General features: G+C 40.8%; 1 protein-coding gene across 2 annotated transcripts in view; it reads left to right on the plus strand.

Annotated features, from left to right (window-relative positions):
- AP3D1 (adaptor related protein complex 3 subunit delta 1) overlaps positions 1-18,889 on the plus strand; it is a 43,839-nt gene that overhangs the window by 3,058 nt on the left and 21,892 nt on the right. For both annotated transcript variants that reach the window (XM_068661967.1, XM_068661968.1), the window contains exons 2-9: positions 10,913-11,008; positions 11,653-11,733; positions 12,469-12,549; positions 13,784-13,891; positions 14,259-14,388; positions 15,567-15,706; positions 15,971-16,044; positions 17,788-17,837. In XM_068661967.1, the coding sequence (XP_068518068.1) occupies positions 10,913-11,008; positions 11,653-11,733; positions 12,469-12,549; positions 13,784-13,891; positions 14,259-14,388; positions 15,567-15,706; positions 15,971-16,044; positions 17,788-17,837 (760 nt within the window). The remainder of the gene's footprint in view (positions 1-10,912; positions 11,009-11,652; positions 11,734-12,468; positions 12,550-13,783; positions 13,892-14,258; positions 14,389-15,566; positions 15,707-15,970; positions 16,045-17,787; positions 17,838-18,889) is intronic.

An 18,889-nucleotide genomic window follows, 5' to 3' on the forward strand; every position in this document is an offset into this window, starting at 1 on the left:
TGATGGTTGCATGGCCTCCTGTCTTGCTGGGTGTTAGGGCTGTACCCCAAGCCTAGTTGTGAAGTTGATGGAGTGCCACAAACTCCTCGACAATAATTTTTAAGTGTTCCCTTCAGCACAGCAGAGGAATTGAGAGAGCAGTGGAGGCTGACTGGCACTTCAGCTCACATCTTTGCTGCAAAGTGCTTAATTACCTGTGAGAGGCCATTTTAATTTTAGTTTCCAATCTTTATCTAAAGCTGACCCATTTATTTTGAGTTTAAAACACTGGAACTGAAGTGGTGGTGTTCTGTGAGGATGGGAGGTAAGGGGGAGGATGCCCTTCAGTTCATGCAGGCACTTCTTAGTGCAGATGTTCTGTTCATTTTCCAGTCTTGGGGAAATTTGGAGTTGCATCATCCTACTGGGTAGTACACACAGTGTGAAGAGGCAGTGTAACTGCTTTAGATCTCCTCCTAGTTCAGCGTGTCGTGTTTACTTTTCAACGCTGGACACAAATGCTTTAATCCATGTGCTCTTCCCTAGTGCTAAGTCTGCAAGGAAGACGTGATGTCCTGTGCCATTCTTCCCTGGCCTTTGCTTCTAATACCTTTCTCTTTCGTTTGGAAAATGAATCCTGATAGTGAAAGCAGTGAATCTTTGATCTGTTCTGACAGGGTTTTGTCCCCTGTGGAATAAGTTCTACTTTGTGCCTACTTTTTATGTATGTGCTACACAGCAGGCTAACGGGGAGTGGCTTGTGCCACAGGATGTTAAAAGTATCATAGATTTTTTTCTAGATGTTCCAAACTAGGAAATGACTTCTGTTTAGGGATGTTGTCCTGAACCTGAAATACAAGGCAGAGATAATCCTTAGATGCTCTTTGGATCATGCACAGTGTTTTGTATTAGGGGTGAAGAACGTCTTTGTTCCCAAACAAGGAAAGTACCGTCAGATGCTATAGCGAGAGGCTCCTTTATAAAACTGAGATGATAAAATAGCTGAAATGGGGCTGTTAAATGAGTGGCGCCTTGTCCTGTTCAGACCATAGCCCTTTGTGTTTCGAGTGCGTTTGATTTACTGGAGGACACTTAAGGAGGGGAAAGGGCTTAAAGTCTTGCACAAAATTTCTGTGCACTTCTCTCCTAACTAAAGAAAGTCACTGTCATTTCTGTCAGTGAAGCTGCTGCTTGTGTGAAGGATTAGCACTTTAAATTTTTGGTAGTTGATAGTTAAGGAAAAAGCACATTAAAAACCTTGTGCTCTTCCCTGAGTAATGCTTGGTGCTAAGTGTCACATCGCTGGTTCGCATGCAAGTACTGTCATACATGATGTCGCAGAAGCAGCCTGGGGAGAGACAGGGTGACCAGTATTTCTGGCTGGAAAAACTAAAACTTAATTCTGGTTGATCTGTAATGATAAATGAGGGACACATTGAGTGTTCTGTGTGATGTGCTGTGAAATACGTGTCTAACGGATCAAATACTAGCCTTACAGAGCTGCCGCTGTGTTCTCACTTCCTAGGGACTGTTACCTAAGGAAAACAGGCTTGAGTTGCTTAAAAAAACCTTTTCTGTTAAAATCAAGTGCTGCTGTGGTTGACTGCACAATTCCAGTTACTTCTCTGACATGCTTTCACATGAAATCATGGTGTAAGGGGTTTTGAGGAATCCTGTAAAATCCCAAGACTTCTGGGCATACCGTGTCACCAGCAAAGCTGAAGATCATCTAATGCAGTGGTCTTCTGGCAGCTTGGCATCTGGTCCCTTTATTGATACCTAATAGTAAAGGAGGGGGGGGTGGATCATGGCAGGAATTTTGAGGAATGCTGAAAATTTTGTTGGTGCCCAAGACTGAAAATACAGGGAAGCTTTATAGCGGGAAGTAGGCACAAATGTAGGTATGCTGAAACTTTCTTCGGGTGGGCTGGGTTTTCATAGCAAATAATAGGCAGCGTGCAGCTCATTGATGACAGGCGGCTCTTTCAGTCGCTGATGCTTGATCGCTTACTGCTCATCATATGTGTGTTTGTATCTTCGAAGGGAGCTCATTATTCCACCCACTTTTGAGTGGATCTAGTGTTGCCATTGTTAATTCTCAGCGGCGTGTGTGAATTGCTGGGAAACGACAATCAGAAATAGGAGCAATACACGGAAGACTGGATAAGGGCCTCACACCAAGCAGTAAGGAAGCAGGCTGGTGGTGGCCTCCAGAGGTGGCAAGGAGCAGGGTAAGTGTCCTGCTGGACCTTCTGCATCGGGGACAGTGAGGGGTCCGGCGTGGAGCCTCGGAGCAATAGCCAAGATGTGGGCTTTGTCCTGGGTGATTACAAGCAGAGAGCAGTTTAGGCTTTGCATTAGTGCTGCCTTTCATTAGCTTCATGCTTTCTCGGGTGTTAAATATGATTTAATTGTCTGTGGCATGAGTGGGGCTAAGAGCGTTGTTGCCTGTCTGGATTCTTTTGTAGCTGGCTCTCTTCTGAGGGTTTGAAGTGCTCTGGACAAATTGCTTTCTCACACGTGTAAATAAAAGTTCTGCCTAGGCAGGTGCAAGGGGGGGGAAAAAAAAAAAGGTTTCCTGGTACCTGGGGACATACTGTACCCCTTGTAGGGCCAGGGGAAAAACATCTAGAAAAACAAAATTACAAGCTAACTGTATTTCTGTGCTGTGGTTGTCTTCACAGGGCTGTTTGTTTGATGCTTTCTGATGCAGCCATCTTTGTCCAGGTGTTGAATGCAGAAAATGGGTCCTTCTACAGACATTGACCATGTTAGAGGAAATAAGAGAAGTTAGTGAAAAACCTCTTCCTCTGCAGTGTGGTTAGTGAATAGTTTTGGTGCAAAGAGTAACTTTAGATTTTTCATCTAGAAGTGCTGTTTGATGACGTGTCCCATTTCTGGTGGGATATAAAGAGCAGCAAGGGAAGCTTTAAACAATGCGCATCAGAAAGACCAAGTCATGGGACTAGTTATAAAGAAGCATTTGTGTTCCTTAGCTTGCTTAAAATAAAACAACTGATCCTGAAAAATATGTTTCATAATTGAAAAGGGAGTCTGCTTAAATCCAGGTGGCAGGAAGTAAAAAGATTTTTGATTAAGCTAAAAGATTCTGCAAATAGCATGGTTAGTAGTAGTATAGGCAGTTGAGTGTTTTTTTTAACAAGAAGCATACATTCAAAATAGCTGCCAATATTTACAAGCCCCCTTGAAGGTGTCACTGGTTATGGAAGGATGTTGGGGACACACTGACTTATGTCCTCATGCACTGATTGAACTGAATTTGTAGGCTGTGTAGTTGAGTGTTGCATTTTGTATTAGCTGTTCCTTTTTATAATTGATTGTATAGCCTAGATGGTCCAACCTGTGAGCTTTTACTGAGAGGTTCATCTGTGAAAATGTTTGCAATGGGAATTAGGCACAGATGTGGGTATGATGAACCTTTCTTCAGGTGGGCTGGGTTTTCATAGCAAATTTGGGCTTCCACCTATTGCAGTGTGTGACTGAGCTTCACTGCCTTGAGGAATATAAGCTCATTTTGAGCAAGTGGTATGATTATACAACAAGAAGCATGTGAAAAAGTTTTCTTGAATTAACCAAATGTTTGTTATGAACTTAAGAAATGAGTAATGGCTACAGACCATCTTTTTCTTCATTGTCCTTCTTATTCTTCCATACCTGAGAACTTCTCATGCCACAAATCAATGTTACCTCTTTGAAATATTTTTGGTGTTGCATTTTTATATTATGTTAATGTATTATTAAGCGTCTTTCTCTTGATGTTCCCCCCTAGACTAATTCCAGTCAGCCGACTCTTGAAAACAATAGATACTTGAGTTCCTTATTAAGTGACTTTTTCGTATGCGTACAACAATACATCCTTGTAATAGAGCTTACCTTCACCAAAGCCTGAAATTCTGCACAGAAAATGCCTGGGACTGACTAAGAAGTTGGAAAATATACTGTAAAGGTACTTGCCTAGCTCTTGGCATTGTAATGTGGAAATAAAAGGTCAAGTACCTATTGTGTTCTCAGGAATAAGCATTTCTGGCTGTCACCTCTCTGTGGTCTTCAAAGCTGTCTGCTCAGATATGTCCCCTGAGGGTTTTTTAATTGCTATGCAGTTAAATTAACAAATACCGTGATCAGACTGGAGACCTTTATATTAAGGGACATCTCTGAAGTCTTACTGAAGGTGCATTACTTACTGATATATGTTGGACTGTTTAGGTCTCGCTATCTAATACTGACTTAATTGTTGGCACAGCCCAGGTGGGGACATGCTCCAGGATGGTTAATGTCTGTGCTGCAGCTCCCCAGGTAGGTGTTTCTTTGTATAAAACACTGCAATTATCTGTGGCCAAACTGCCAAAAAGGGGCTGGTCAAGAACAAACCCGACCGATCTGCAGTGCTCCGTGACCCTGGCAGCGTCGCCCTGGGGTGCCTGCACCAGCCTAGGCCTGCGTCTGGCTGGGGGGCGCATTGGGTGCTCGGCTGCAGCTCCCCAGCTGATTCTTCTGCCACGTCTCATCCCTGGCCTCTGCTGACCTGTTTGGAAGATGGTGTGTGTTCGTACAGCACCCTGTGGCACTGCAGGGCTGCTCTTTGGAGAGCAAATACTGAGCAACTCCAACAGGTAGACATGCTGAGCAAGTGGTATACTTGCTGATTTTTAAAACTAGCTGAATTTTTGTAACAATATTTCAGTGTTTTTTTACTGACTTGTAAATCAGATCAGGGTAGATGGATGCACCATGCCAAATTTCAGTTGGTGTGTATGATTTCAACCAACCATATACATGTATGGGTATGTAAATTGATTTTTGCATTCCTCCATAAGTGTCTTCTGGCCAAGGAGCCTTGCTGTCTTGCTAGCAGTTGTAACAGACAAAGGAATAGTGGATAATGCACCACGTTTCCAACAAATAACGTAGGAGAAGATGACTGCAAAATGAAATGTCAAAGGTTGGCCATCAAGTCAACTGTATTTATCATTGATGGGGACCATACCCTGGTCTAGGATCCTGAGACCACCTACAGGATGAGTGAATAAATCCCTGGAGAGCTGAGTAGGAAAGGCGAGCGAAGTAAGTCGTGTTCAAACACGTGGCAACATCTTGTAACAGTTCAGCGAAAGATAAGCTTGGCTTTTGCAATGCCTTTCCGTGTTTTCTGAACTCCGTATTGCATCTGAACACCTTTTACATCATTTTATTTTGGCTGCTGCAAACCTGCTTAAATGAATGCTGTGCAACTTCCCAGTTGTAGCTTGTATTCTTGCCTACTTTACCTGGGATTCGGCTTTAGGGAAGTTAGTTGTAAGATAATGTGTGGGAGCATGTGACTGGGAATTGCTCCTTGCCATCCATGAAGCAGTCTTTAGGAGGGATCCTATTACTTCTACTGTATTTAAATATTATAGTAATTTTATTTATCTATGATAGAAGTTAACAACTATTATGCTTATCTCTAATGTTGTGTTCAAGTGAAGGCAAAACTAGCTAAGAGCTTAAAAAAACCAGCTGTTACTTCAGTTGATTTATGTTGAGCTGTTGAGGTATGATGCTGGTGTTTCAGGTACTGTAGTCAGTTACTTGGGTTTGTTGCCATGAAGGGCTTTTGGGGGTTTTGATGGCAAACAATATGTTTCTTTCAGCCTTCTTCCAAAGTTAGGAGGTGGCAGATGATCTGTGCTGTGCTCATAACAGGCTCTTCTGCTTGAAGCATAAACAAATTAGAAAGTTGCTTTGCCTCCATGAGGTGTCTGTGGTGTAACTGCCTTGTATGTGGAGCACCACGGTCATGTGCTTGCATCCTGCAGGTAGTACTTTATTAAGGTCTTCTACAAAACAACCACCAAGAGGTGGGGGCAGGCAGCTGTTACTGGTTCCCTGGAAGTTGGTGCGGTGGCCATAGCACAGCTCATGTGAGATCATCACGTGCTTGTGCTCGGTGTAATTTCATGGGGCTTAATGTCAAGCATGTCTCAGTGTTACAAAGAACTGATAAGCGCTACTGTGCTCAACACAAGTGTCATGCTCTGTACTTCTTTAATATTGCCTTATTCCAAACGTTGTTTTACGATGGTAGTAATGCGTTCATTTCGTATCTCAGTGCCTCTGGTGTAGACTGTTAATCATCCCTTTCTCAAACACTGTATTTAACCCTGAAGATGTGGTACAAACAGGGACTGCTGGTCTTCAATACCTGCTGTTCATCTGGGTGGAAAGCCTGTTGCTGTTGCAATAAGCGGCAGGCACGAGTCCCAAATCAGCTGCAGCAGATCTAGTGGGTTGAGACTGGTCCTGTTAAGGACTTGAAGGATTCACTGCCTTCTGTTCGCTGGGCTGTAACCCTAAGGGGTGAGAAGCAGTTTGCTTTCTTTTGATTTCAGAGATTGATGCATTGGTTCAGATAAGAGTCCGTCTTCTTCAAGACTATTGGAAACGCATATAATTCACAATTGGTTTTAATGTGAAGTTATTACAGTGACGTCTAACCACTACTGTCTTCTCATCTCCTGTAAAATACTAAGTTTGAATGCTGATGGAAGTGCAGCACAGAGCATCACGCTTCCTAGGAATGTGATCGCTCCATTGGAGGAGCGATTTCCCAGCCTTGTTTGTGTATTGCTAGAAAAGAAAAATTAATCTTTTGCAAACATCTCTGAAATCATCAGCAAAGACCAAGTTTTGTCTTGAGCAGAGCTTGGAACAAAGTTTGAACATTTTTCAAACTTAATTCAAAAAACATGGCTTGGGAAATAAAAAGAATCCTATAAACTGGTGTTCTGGCTTCTTACCATGACCCACTTTTCCTTCCTTCCCTCCCTCTGTCTGAGGGATTGTTTTTGATTTTTGGTACCTTCATTCTTGCTGTAGCCACTCACACTGGCTTAAATACATGTGTTTTCTGATTGAGGTCAAGGATTCGTTAAAGAATTTGGGCTTATATTAAATGATGTTGCATATTTTGTCAGTGGGTATGAAGTGCTTGCCCCATCAGTTTGGAGGAATACAGTAAGGCATTACGATTTCATGCTGTGCACACAGCTTTGTTGAGGGATTGCTCTTATATCCGCAGGCTTTTCCTGGGTTTTAGCTGTGCTGCTCCGAGTGATTCTGTAACCTTCCTCCTCCTGAAGGATACAAGAAAAAGCAAGCCCTGAGTGGCTGCTCTGGCATTTTCCCCATGTTACCGTATGCTCTTCAGCTTTTGACTGTGGAGTCGCGGCCTTGGCAGGGCTGCCATCGCCCTGCTGATGTTCTTTCACTCACTGGCTCTGCTTGTTCCTACCTCCAGCCGGAGTGAGAGGCTTCCTTGTGATCGCCTTGTTTGCTCAATGCAGTCTGGCTGGGAATGGCTCAAGGTCTATAAATACTGGGACTTAAAAGCGCTCCTCAGCCAAGCAGCCAAAACGTACGAGCGATTGAGTAGCATCCCAGGAAGGCTTCATGTATGACTGACAGGGTCAGTAGTTAAGATGTGTACTGATACTGGGTATTGAATCACTGCGTATTGATTCAGTGCTGTGAGCAGAAACGAACTCTGAAGTGTTTCCTTTTGCTTTCCTTTCTTCATGGAATCTGAAAAGTGTTTAAGGAAAAACTGAACCAATTACATCCTTGGGAAATATTTGTTTTACCACACTAGAGAACTGCTATACTCGAGAGCTTTATGCAAAAAACTATCAGTGAGTCAGTGCTGGGAAAACTAACCCAGTTTTGGTCTATTTCAGTACTTAAATATTTGCAAGAAAAAAAAAAATTTAGGCCTTGCTTGGTGTCCACGACGCCTACAGATGTCCAAACACTTTTTTCATTTCATCGCGTGGTCCTCCTCCCCTTTCACTGTCTGCTTTGGCTGAATTGCACAGCTCAAAGGCTGTGTGGGGCCAGGGGACCTTGTGCGGCGTGGTGCTGCTTTGGTGGAGCAACGCTGGGCTGGCGCTTTGCAAGGTCAGGGTGCTGCTGGCCACAGGGCCAGGAGGAGCTCTAAAGAGCTGCACACAACACACAGACACACACACACACACACACGTGCTTGTTTGCTTTGTGTTTAGTTAGATGGGGCAGGGAATTTGGGATGGGAGCTGTTTGTTGGGTTTCAGATTTAAACGGGAGCCTAAACGGAGTGGTTTTCTTCATATTGCTCATTACTGCAGTGCTACTCGAGAGAGATTAACAAAAAGTTAATACCCCTGAGCCTTTAAAGCGTTCTATATATAGGCTTTCATTCCTTGTAGCCTTTTAGGATTTGGTGTACGTTTAGTTTGGAAGGACTTTTCTGCTCTTCAGAAGGCCTTGTTTTAGTTTCCAATATGATTGAGTTCTCCAATACGCTTTTCTGTCCTCCTTTAAGGAATTTGCTCATTCTGTTAGACTAGGTTACTGGCAAGGGTGTGCCTGCAGGTTGCTGAAGCTGCTGGGTGTGCCTGGAGGCTCAGGAGTCTGCATTTGGCTGTGCTGGAGTTGGACAGTATTTAACTTCTGTGCTATTTTGTCCCCCTTCTGGTCATGCAGTGGTTTGGGTTCAACTCCTGAGAGGATTTTAGGAAACCGAGGCTAATGTTTAAGCAGGTTTGGGTAGGAGCTGTGAGAAATGAGTGATGCTTTCTGGGTGTGGGCAGTGCAGTACTCTGCATGACAGCAGGGGCTGGATCCTGCCCAGGCCATGGCAACGAGATACATGCACAGGGCTCTGTGACACCGCTCTGGTGCACTGAGCCTTGAATATTTTATGCTCCCCTAGCAGCACAATGTGTTTGTAGATTTGTTGCATGTTGTGTGAGTCGTTCTTTCAGCATCTCAGGTCAAGTACATGTTTCCTACCTACCATCAGAAGTTTTTCAGTTTAAACGTGAATTTAAACTCTTCCATGGGAATTGTCTGGACTCAGATCACCGTCATGACTGTTTAGAATCCCAAATCTTCTATTTTCTAGGAGAAGTCTCCTGGACTCCATATAGTCAAGTATTTGCAGGCAGTGCTATCCTTTCGTGGCAGGTGAGATCCACTCCTATTCAGGAGGACAGAGGAATGTCTGTAGAGGAAAGGGCTGTTTGGCCTGCCTTCCCTTCAAATGAAGACTTCTGATACAAAGATATTATTTCTATCCCAAATACAGGCACTTCAATGAATTTAAGTTATTCCTATGTAAATTCATTTGCTTGCTTACTTTGTTTAATCAGGCCTGTGGGGTTGTGTGGAGGGCAGGGCTGCTGTTTGAGGGACCTCCATAGGCTGCAGGAGTGGGACAAACGAGAACTCCAGGAAGGTCAACAAAGACTTCGAGTAGAAATCTCTCGGAATAGCACATTTCCATCAGAGCTTAGCATTGCTACAAAGGCATTGCCTTTTATCCTTGCGTAAGTGCAAGATTTGAGAGAGAGGCCAGACAAATTACTCTGTTTATGTTAAGGCTGTTAACCCAATGGAACTGTTCCTGCACTGAACTGTGTGCGCACTGTGCATCCTGATGGTGGATTCTAACTTTGGTATCACTACACTCTAAATTAGAGCAGTGTGGATTGCCATTAGATGGCTGCTGCGTGGAGCTTGAAGTCCTAGTGTAAAAATTCAGTTGCTACTTTTCCTCACCTGGATCCTTGCAGCATCTCATTGCCCTACAGGTCTTGTATGGTTCTTTTGTTGCCACCCCCTGTTGATTAAAAATAACATTCTCTGCTTCTAAATTTCATGACATTAAGCATGCGTATTGCTCTAGGACATTGCAGAATGCAAAAGAACAGTTGGGATAATAAAATTTAGTGTAAAGAGAAGTGTTAGTTAAAGGCAGACCAATAGACTTCTGTGTGGAAAATATCTTTTTGGTGGAATGTAATGGTATGGAGGCGGAGTTTTGCTTTGAAACTAGGTAATTGTTTTCTGACCCGGTTCTTCCGGAAATTGACTTATTTATATTGAATGATAAATGCACTGCTGCATGTGTGGCTTTTTAAGGAGGGATTACATCCCTGCTTTTAAGTTTTCATGACTTCTGTAGCAGATGCCTTCAGTACTTAAATCATAATTAATTGTGAACTGAAAGAATCCCAGAGTTAAGCCTACTTATGAAGTAAAATCTGCACAGATATTTTTAGATCATGCATTTGCCATATCCCTCCCACCAGCACAGATGTGATTGTTTGGAAAGAAGCTAAGGGCCAAATATTTAAATGTAAACATTGTGACGTTTGGCTCTGTACTGCTGAGAAAATCATACAAATAACTAGGTGTTGCTTTTCAAAATGTGTAAATAGCAAAATCAATTAGCTAATTCCTGTGCTGGGGAGGGTAGGCATCTTTGCCAATTCTGGAGTGAATGGCAAGTGCCAGCCAGAAGTACTTTTACCTAGTGAAAGACTTGTGCTCTGCTCCTTCAGGTGTGAGGACTGTTCTGAGTGCACATCCGCAGTGCTGTATGCATCCAGCACGCCCAAAAGAAGAGAGGACTCATCTTTTCATCAAACAACTTAAGTTTGTGGGCTACTTAGTCTTTTATGTGGTTATTTCTAGGCATAATGACTCAGTAATCTCTGGCTTTCCATTGAGGTAAGGGTCTAATACATGTTCTAGGAGAGGAACAAACTCAAGTGTTTGTTCTTACCACTAGGCACACGATCTCCATTGACCAGCTTTTGGCTGCAAGTCTTTGATCCTAAAGCTCTAGGCTGAACAGTGGGGTTGGAGGCAGAAGACAGGAAATAAAGTGAAGAAACAACTTAGTGTACTTTCAGTTTTGTAATAAAGCATGATATTTCTTGTTAATGAGCAGTTCCTTCAGAGTAAAGTGCTCACCTAAACGTTTCATGCAAGATGCATTTGGTTCTTGCAAATGATGAGTTCTGCTGCCTTCTTCCCATTAATGTGTTGGAAATCTACAGAAGTGAATGTTCCATGGTAAATGAGTGTGCATGTTTTTTGTTTCCCTCAGGCAAAATACATCTCCCAGTGCATCGATGAGATCAAGCAGGAGCTAAAGCAGGATAACATTGCAGTGAAATCAAATGCAGTCTGCAAACTTACATATGTAAGTGCCTTGTGGGGATACAATACGATTGCATCTTTTAATTTTTTCATCCTTGTTGACTAGGATCTAGCCTGCTTATTCTTCTTAGACTGGTTTCACAGCTAGCTTTAACTGTTTGCAGTGCAGGCTGCGGGTAAAAATGCTCCCGCACGTATCTCTGACATCAGAATCTGCATGTTCCCATTCCATTCGTTGTGCTGGCACTAGTATTTGTGCAATTTTATTGAGCTAGATCAGGAAGCTAATCTGGTTTAAAACTAATCCAATTAAAAAAAGTAGTTCTCATCTGGATTGTTTCTTAGGTAGTTGCATGAGCAGTTTTTCTTTGTGCAGTCCTTTGCAGAGAACAGGAAAACACTGTTAAAGAGTGATTTATTTTTTTAAGAGGGAAAAAAACTGTCCACAGTGATGCACATAAAACTGCTATGTAGTACCTGGAATCAATGCAGAGTTTAAAACTTGATTCTAGTGGAACTTCTGGATGTCTTTAGCTTATTCCAGGTGGCATAGAACATAACAGTGGGTCATAATCTTGAGGTGTCTTGTAGTATTATTTTTGGACTCCTGTTCTATCTTTAATTTTCTGACTTATTTTTTGAGTCTTGTATTTCAGAAGTTTGTAATCTAGCCTTCTCTGCTTACAGTTACAGATGCTGGGCTACGACATCAGTTGGGCTGCTTTCAATATTATTGAAGTCATGAGTGCATCGAAGTTTACATTTAAAGTGAGTTTTCTGTGTAATTACTGCTGTACTAACCAAGCTGTTTCATTATTGTATTTAATATATTGGCACATAATCGTTTGATTTCTTCAGTATGGAAAGGAAGTAGACTGTTTATTTTCTAGTATATAATACTTGACCTGCTACTATAGGCTTCTTCTATTGGGTATTTGACAACAGCTGTTAAATCTTCTGTGGAAAAAAGTGCACGGTTCTGTGTGGGTGGATGTGTTTTTTTCCTCTGTAAGGTTTTGTTCGTGCTTATTCTTTTTCACCAGATAAATAGGATGGAACATTACTTTGTAAAGAATGGCTTCCAGATTGGTCTTTCATACCTGAAAGTCAGGAGTTAAGGAGTTTTGGTTTAGGTACAACAAGGACAAAATAAATATTCCCCATTTCTCCTACTGACTCTCCTATTTTCTACATCATCTTGGCCACTGAACCTGTACATTCTAACAAAGTACAGGGAGATAAAGATAATTTTAATACCCGTAAGGTAGATGTATTACATCTAAAGATTACTTGTCTGAGATAATTAAAAAGGGTTTATGTCAGGAAAAAATAGAGAACCCTGTTATGCAAACCTCTTGTCTAATTGTTCTGCTTTTGCTGAAAGCAAAAGCTGGTAGCTTTTGTTCTACCAAAATTGCAGTAGAACCACCAGTTGTTGTTCATCTAAACATTGTCTAAACTTACTTTTTAAAAGTGGCTTTTATTCTCCTTGCCTTTTCACAGAGAATTGGTTACCTAGCTGCCTCTCAGTGCTTTCATGAAGGGACTGATGTAATTATGTTGACTACTAATCAAATCCGAAAGGTAAACTCTTGATTTCATTTCTTAATATTTTTGTGCCCTGTCTCCCTATTTGTGTTTTGAAAACTGTACAACTTTTTTAAGGATCGACTTCTTTTAAAGAATATGAAGTTGTAGAATTCTATTTACTTGGTTTACCGTCTGCTTTGATTATACAATCTGAAGGATTAATGGAATGCTTAGTTGTCCATAGGCTTCCCTTGTGCTGTCTCATGCCAGCTGTCTGTATTTACTTGCTTAAAAAAGATCAGTGGGATGTTATCCAGTATCTTTCCTAAAGACTGCAGATACGTTAAAGCCAGAATGTGTTGCAAAGTTTTGTTGCTCCTTAAGAAGTAATTTAGCTATTCTCAAAGTAGAATCTAATTTTGTCCCACCTACAAGAGGTATCAAAATGAGATGCAGATGACACAGAATCCTGAAGGCCTGTGTTTAGCTCTCCTATTGTGGTCTTGTACGAATGAATCCAGACTGTTAATTCTCAGTTTGTTTGCAGATGCTCTGTGCAGTTCACTTCAAATTTGTTTCCCAATAACTGCAATTAAGGATTCATCCTGTAATGCTCCGTATTCCATGAGGTCTGGTTTTGTAGTCTGCAAGTGAACATGCTCAGATAGTATTAATTTTTTAGGAGTCAGAATAGTAAAAACATCTCAGACTATACTACATTGACTACAAATAAGTACAAAGAAACTTGACAAATGATATTTGTTCTACACCATAGCCTGTGTTCTGTCTTTATGCACTGAAAGTCATGGTGCTGCCAGCAGCTTGGAAGGAAAGCAGTCTCATTTCTCTAATATATTAAGCTAGGACACTGTTATGCACTCATCAAGAGTACATGTTCCCAGTGAGGCTGATAACAACTTGACTTTGATTTAACAGTGTTAGTATTTAATTCCTTTTTTTTTTTAGGGTTTTAAATATATTTGTGATCATGTCTGAGTTTTTTAATTTTTTGCCACTTCTGAAATACCACTAGGGTATGATGTTTCTAGTTGCTTTGATGTTGCAGTCACCCATCTATAATTTAAATTCCTCGTGCCAATTATTAATCCCCATGGTAGCCGTATTTTAGCAGGTGTTGGAGGACATTCCTCTTAATAGCCGGTATAAACGTTCCCATGGAACAGAAGCTTTGCTTCATATCTGTTGAGTGAATGAAATTGGTCTGAAAAAGTAGTTTCTCAACATCCTTTGTGATCTTAAATTTTTGAGCTTCTTTTTCCTTTTTTAGGATCTGAGTAGCCCTAACCAGTATGATACTGGAGTTGCACTGACTGGCTTGTCCTGTTTTGTTACTCCAGATCTTGCCAGGGACTTGGCAAATGACATCATGACACTGGTGAGTTGATAAGACTCAGTAATGTTTTTTTCCTATAATTAAAGAATGTTAAATTGTTCAAATCTAGTAAATATCTGTTACATTTAGAACTGTTACATATGAAAATTGACACTTTTTCCTTTTGAGTCTTTTGGGGACCTCTTACAGCCTTTGTGGCTCAGTAGGATTGCGTTGGTTATTTCTGTTAGTTGGGGTGATAAATGATGGTATTTTGCTCACCTGTCAGAAGCTGAGTTTTTGGAACCTGAAGTAGTCAAGTCTCTTATGAAACACTTTTGAGAGAGACTGGTGTGGACACAGGGGCCTTGAGAAGAATTTTGGAAGTGTAAATTTGCTAAGAGCCTGATCCCAATTATTTCGTTAACAGATGTCCCATACGAAGCCTTATATCAGGAAGAAGGCAGTGTTAATCATGTACAAAGTTTTCTTGAAATACCCAGAGTCCCTCCGTCCTGCGTTTCCTCGCCTTAAAGAAAAACTTGAAGATCCAGATCCTGGTGAGTGGATTTTAGTAAATTGCTTCTGCTCCAAAACATCTAGGTATAAATGCTTTTCGAGCTTGTAGAGAGGAGTGAAAAATGAAAAAATATCTGAGCACAAACAGTGTTTGAACAGGTAGATGGCCATATGAGAGTTTTGACAGATGTTACCGTATTAAAAACGCATTCTCTGTCGTTCTTCAAGGCTAAAGTTACTAAAACTGTATCGGTGGATTAAACTTTAATGGGACAAAGCTGCATAGTGATTTGTGGCTTGTTGCTTAACTTGACTGTTGAAAATATTTTGGTTGATTTCAAGCTTTTTGTTTCTTGTGCACTTCTGTAAAGCTGCAGCTATTGTCTGTTGGCAATAGATGCACTTAAAATAGTCACATTCAGTAGACTTTTTTCTTCTAATTGGTGTTACTGGAAGGTACTAGTCTTCCTTCACAATGCCAAAATGCTGTATATCTTTTCCAAGGACTGTGTGCATTGTAGTTTCACAAACTCCAGTTGATTTCTGTGTGTAGAAGGAAAACGTAGATATGTTTGCTTGACTGATTTGTTACGGGCATGTAAGATGCATCTTTCAGGGACAATATTTCTTAAAAACAAAGAAACAAGCCACTTGCAAAACCACCTACAAAGGAAGAAACTATTTATGATGCTTTATGGAAAAAACTACTATATGCTATAAAACCTAGACTAGAAGACTCCAAATTGAGATCAATTTGAGACTGAGCAATTAGAATTAACTTGTTCAGTCATCTTGTTTAAGATTTTCTTTTTCTGGTTTAATTAAAAATGTCTAAATACATTTTAAAGAAGCAGTGTTTGGAAACTTTATGGTAGATGAGGTTAATGATTTTAATTTTTGTCTGTCCCTCAAACAAGCTATCTACAGTAAGGAGGGGAGGAGAATGGCAGTGTCCTGTTGTCTGATAGTGGACACAAAGCAGATACATAGTTTGATGTATTAGAAAGCAGCCAAAATTAAATAATATCCTTTCTGAGTTTGTCTTGCATTCCTATGTTTAGTTCACTACTTCCATCACTGGTAATGAGGCTGAACCGTTCCTCTTGGAATGTACAAGTCGAATGTTTAACTGCCTTTGTTCTGGGTGTTCTGCACCAGAAACTTCAATTACAATTAAAGTATTTATGAGAATTCTGCTTTTCTCACTTCTGTTTCCCAGGTGTGCAGTCTGCTGCAGTAAATGTTATTTGTGAGCTGGCTCGACGCAATCCCAAGAACTACCTTTCTCTTGCTCCACTCTTTTTCAAGTTGATGACATCGTCAACCAATAATTGGGTTCTCATTAAAATTATAAAACTGGCAAGTATTCTCTACCTATACTTACAGGATTGGGACCCTCATTAAACTGTGTTAAGTATGAAAATAGGTTTCTTGCTTGTAGTTATAGTTACCTTTAATTCTAATTAAAAAAAGAACCAGAAGTCTCCTAGTGTTTGTGAACTTAGAGTAAAAAATATTTTAATAAAGCTTAGTTAAATGTAATGAAATGTAGTTTAAATAATGTTTTTATGTTGCTTAAAACCAGCTATTAATTCAGTTTCTTGTTTGTACTTCTGAAAATAGTTTGGTGCTCTTACTCCATTAGAACCTAGGCTGGGAAAGAAATTAATCGAGCCGCTGACCAACCTCATACACAGGTATGTATAACAAATACTACTTTGTTTATTCAGGATTAGTGAAGTGTGTGTTAGGTAGGTCAGTAGCCAAGTCTAGTGATGCATTTCTGAACTTCTTCCTGAGCTTGAATGTGTTGGTTTCAGTATCAAAGTAGTAAACTTGACTGAGATAAAATAGCCTAATGAGAACATTTGGGTGTCGGCTGTCTTGAATTTCTCAGAAGCTTGCATGCTTTGATTTCGCTCATTTTTAAGCCAGGGATTGCTTTGGTGCATATATTTAAACAAATACAAAAAAAAAACCCTATGCTTTAAAAAAAAAAAAAAGCTGTGTATTTGCCTCTTCTGTTCTTCTGCACGTTTGACTCTTGACTTTTTTGGAAGTGCAGTTAGGTAAAGAAATATGAAGATATCCTTGTGCCTTGTTAAAGCTGGTTTGTGTTATTGTTTTGGATCTAATTCTGAACTAAACTCAGAAAGGAGGAAGGAATAAAATAAATACTCCCAGTTATAGAAAGAGTGTCATACTATGTTGGAGTTACCAAATGTTAAGATCAGTTTTTCTTAATGTGGCAAAGCATGAGGATGAATGAGAGTTTAAAACAGATATGTAGCAGTGAGAGGGAGCTCCAGACAAACAATTTCTCTTCATCCTCAGAGTGCTGCTTGTAAGGCTGGCTCTGAGCAGACCAGCCAGAAGGCTTGCATCCAAACAGTTAAGGAGAGTTTTACAACAGTGATGCATACATACTAACTCACGAGAAGCAGTACTTCACTAGAAAAAGCAGCAAGATGGACAGAATGTCTTCAGTCCTGTCTGTCCTCTCCAGCTTCCCCAGCGTTTCATTATTTCCGAGGACATAACCCTGTTCTGATTGGCTTCCTTTGTCAGTCAGCTTGGGTCTCATATCACACACGCATAATGCCAGCCTGCCACCTACCACAAAATGCATAGAGAGCAAAAGTGATTGTCCCAGTTCTGAGCATGTCAGAGTCATGGATACCATGTGCTAGGTGACCTTCACAGGAGCAGTTCGTTACTGCTGCCTCCAGAGCTGTTTGCTCATGACCTTTGCAGACCTGCTTTTCCAGAAGCAGTCCTTTGTTACTTGTGAGTTTTGCTGTGTGGCTGGGGGACACTTTGTTTCCATTGTGTAAATCAGTTTTTCTAAGTGAAATCCTCCGAATCGCACTGTATTTACCGAGTGCTCAACCGACAATTTTCTTGAAGTTATGTTTGGAGTGGAATAGGACATATGAAAATACATTGCTGGCTTGTAGGAATGTGTGATTCATTCTCTCTGGAGAGAGAGACCTGGAGGTTGTCCATCTGCTTTTCTTATCGTAAATTTTTGATCTTGGGCAGAGGACTTGATTCGATCCTTGGACAAGACTGGTTCGGTGCTCTGAAACTGGGACTGAGATTTTGAGTAACCACTTCCTTCCTTATCCCTCCTGTTACAGTACTGTTATTTGCCTCTTCTTAGAGAAGAAGTGACTTAATCCATCTCTACTACCTTCTGTTTTGGAAGTCAAGGAGAGGACTGCAGCATCAGCTTCCCCCCTTACTTTCAGAAGCTAGCTGTACCACCTCCCTCCCATTTTTAAGTGAGAATCACTTCTTCTAGTTTGGAGGTATATGGAACAGAATACTGGCAGTTTCCTGTGTAATTAAAGGTGTTAACTAGCTCCAAGATATTGCTGACAACTCTTCAAAATGTGATGGTTTTATTCCCTATTTAAAATACTTGATTTCTGTTTCAGCACCTCAGCCATGTCTCTCTTATATGAATGTGTGAACACAGTAATAGCAGGTGAGAACTGAAATTTGTGACCTAGAAGGAACATGATGAACTTTGTCATCAATTAATTGTGACTGTTTTTTAACTTAATGTATTTCTATAACCAAATTAAATCACTCGGCAAACTTTCAGTGATTTCTTTCACTGTGTAACTGTAACCCAAATCTTTTGTTGTCAGTAGATGAGGCTAAGTTACTACAGCTGTTTTATTTGCTAAAGGCTAAAACAAAGCACTAACAATGAGTAATTATATTTTATATCATTTATGTTATTTATATTCAAGCTCCAAAGTGTTGTTAGAACTGAAATATGCCAGCAGCAATAAAATGAAGAACATGGTTAATGCCTCATAGAAACTTTGACGACATTTTCTTATGTGAGGAAAAATAGTAGGCTTTTTTCTTAAACTGTGGAATTGGAGAAATAAAGAAGACTTGGTGCGATTCCTTGAATGAAGTCACTGAAATAATCTGTAGTTTACATTCATTTTTGAGTGGGGAAGGGATGTGAACTCACTACTGGGGATGGAGAAAAACTGGCAAAATGGGGTAACATGGTATTGGAGCTGAGACCTGGCACATTCCTGCCCTCGTGGAAGCAGAGGGTTGTTGATATCCACCATTCGGCTGTAAGTCTGTCTCATGTAGTTTGGGATTCTCCAAGGGATAATGATGCAGGAATGTACTGTATTGGATCAGTTCAAGGAAATGGTGACCTGTCGCTTGCTTCATGTTCACTGATTCAGGGAAATGAAAGATGAAGTTATAATGGTGAGGAAAAAATAACACTGAGGCTAATTCCATTGTGGATAAGAGGGTGTCTTCCTGAGAGAAACTAGGGTAAATCAGAACCATTAAGGTTAGAAAAAACCTCCAAGATCATCTGGTCCAACCGTCTCTCTACCACCAATATCACCCACTAAACCATGGTGCATGGTCCATATGGTTTGAGTGAACCAGGTGGAATCAGGTCCAACCTTTCCTAAAACATCTCCAGGAATGGTGATTCCACCACCTATGTGGGCAAACCGTTCCAATGCCTGACTGCCTTTTCTGAATAGAAAT

The sequence above is a fragment of the Anas acuta genome, chromosome 26 (assembly GCF_963932015.1).
Source record: "Anas acuta chromosome 26, bAnaAcu1.1, whole genome shotgun sequence".
NCBI classification, from domain to species: Eukaryota; Metazoa; Chordata; class Aves; order Anseriformes; family Anatidae; genus Anas; species Anas acuta.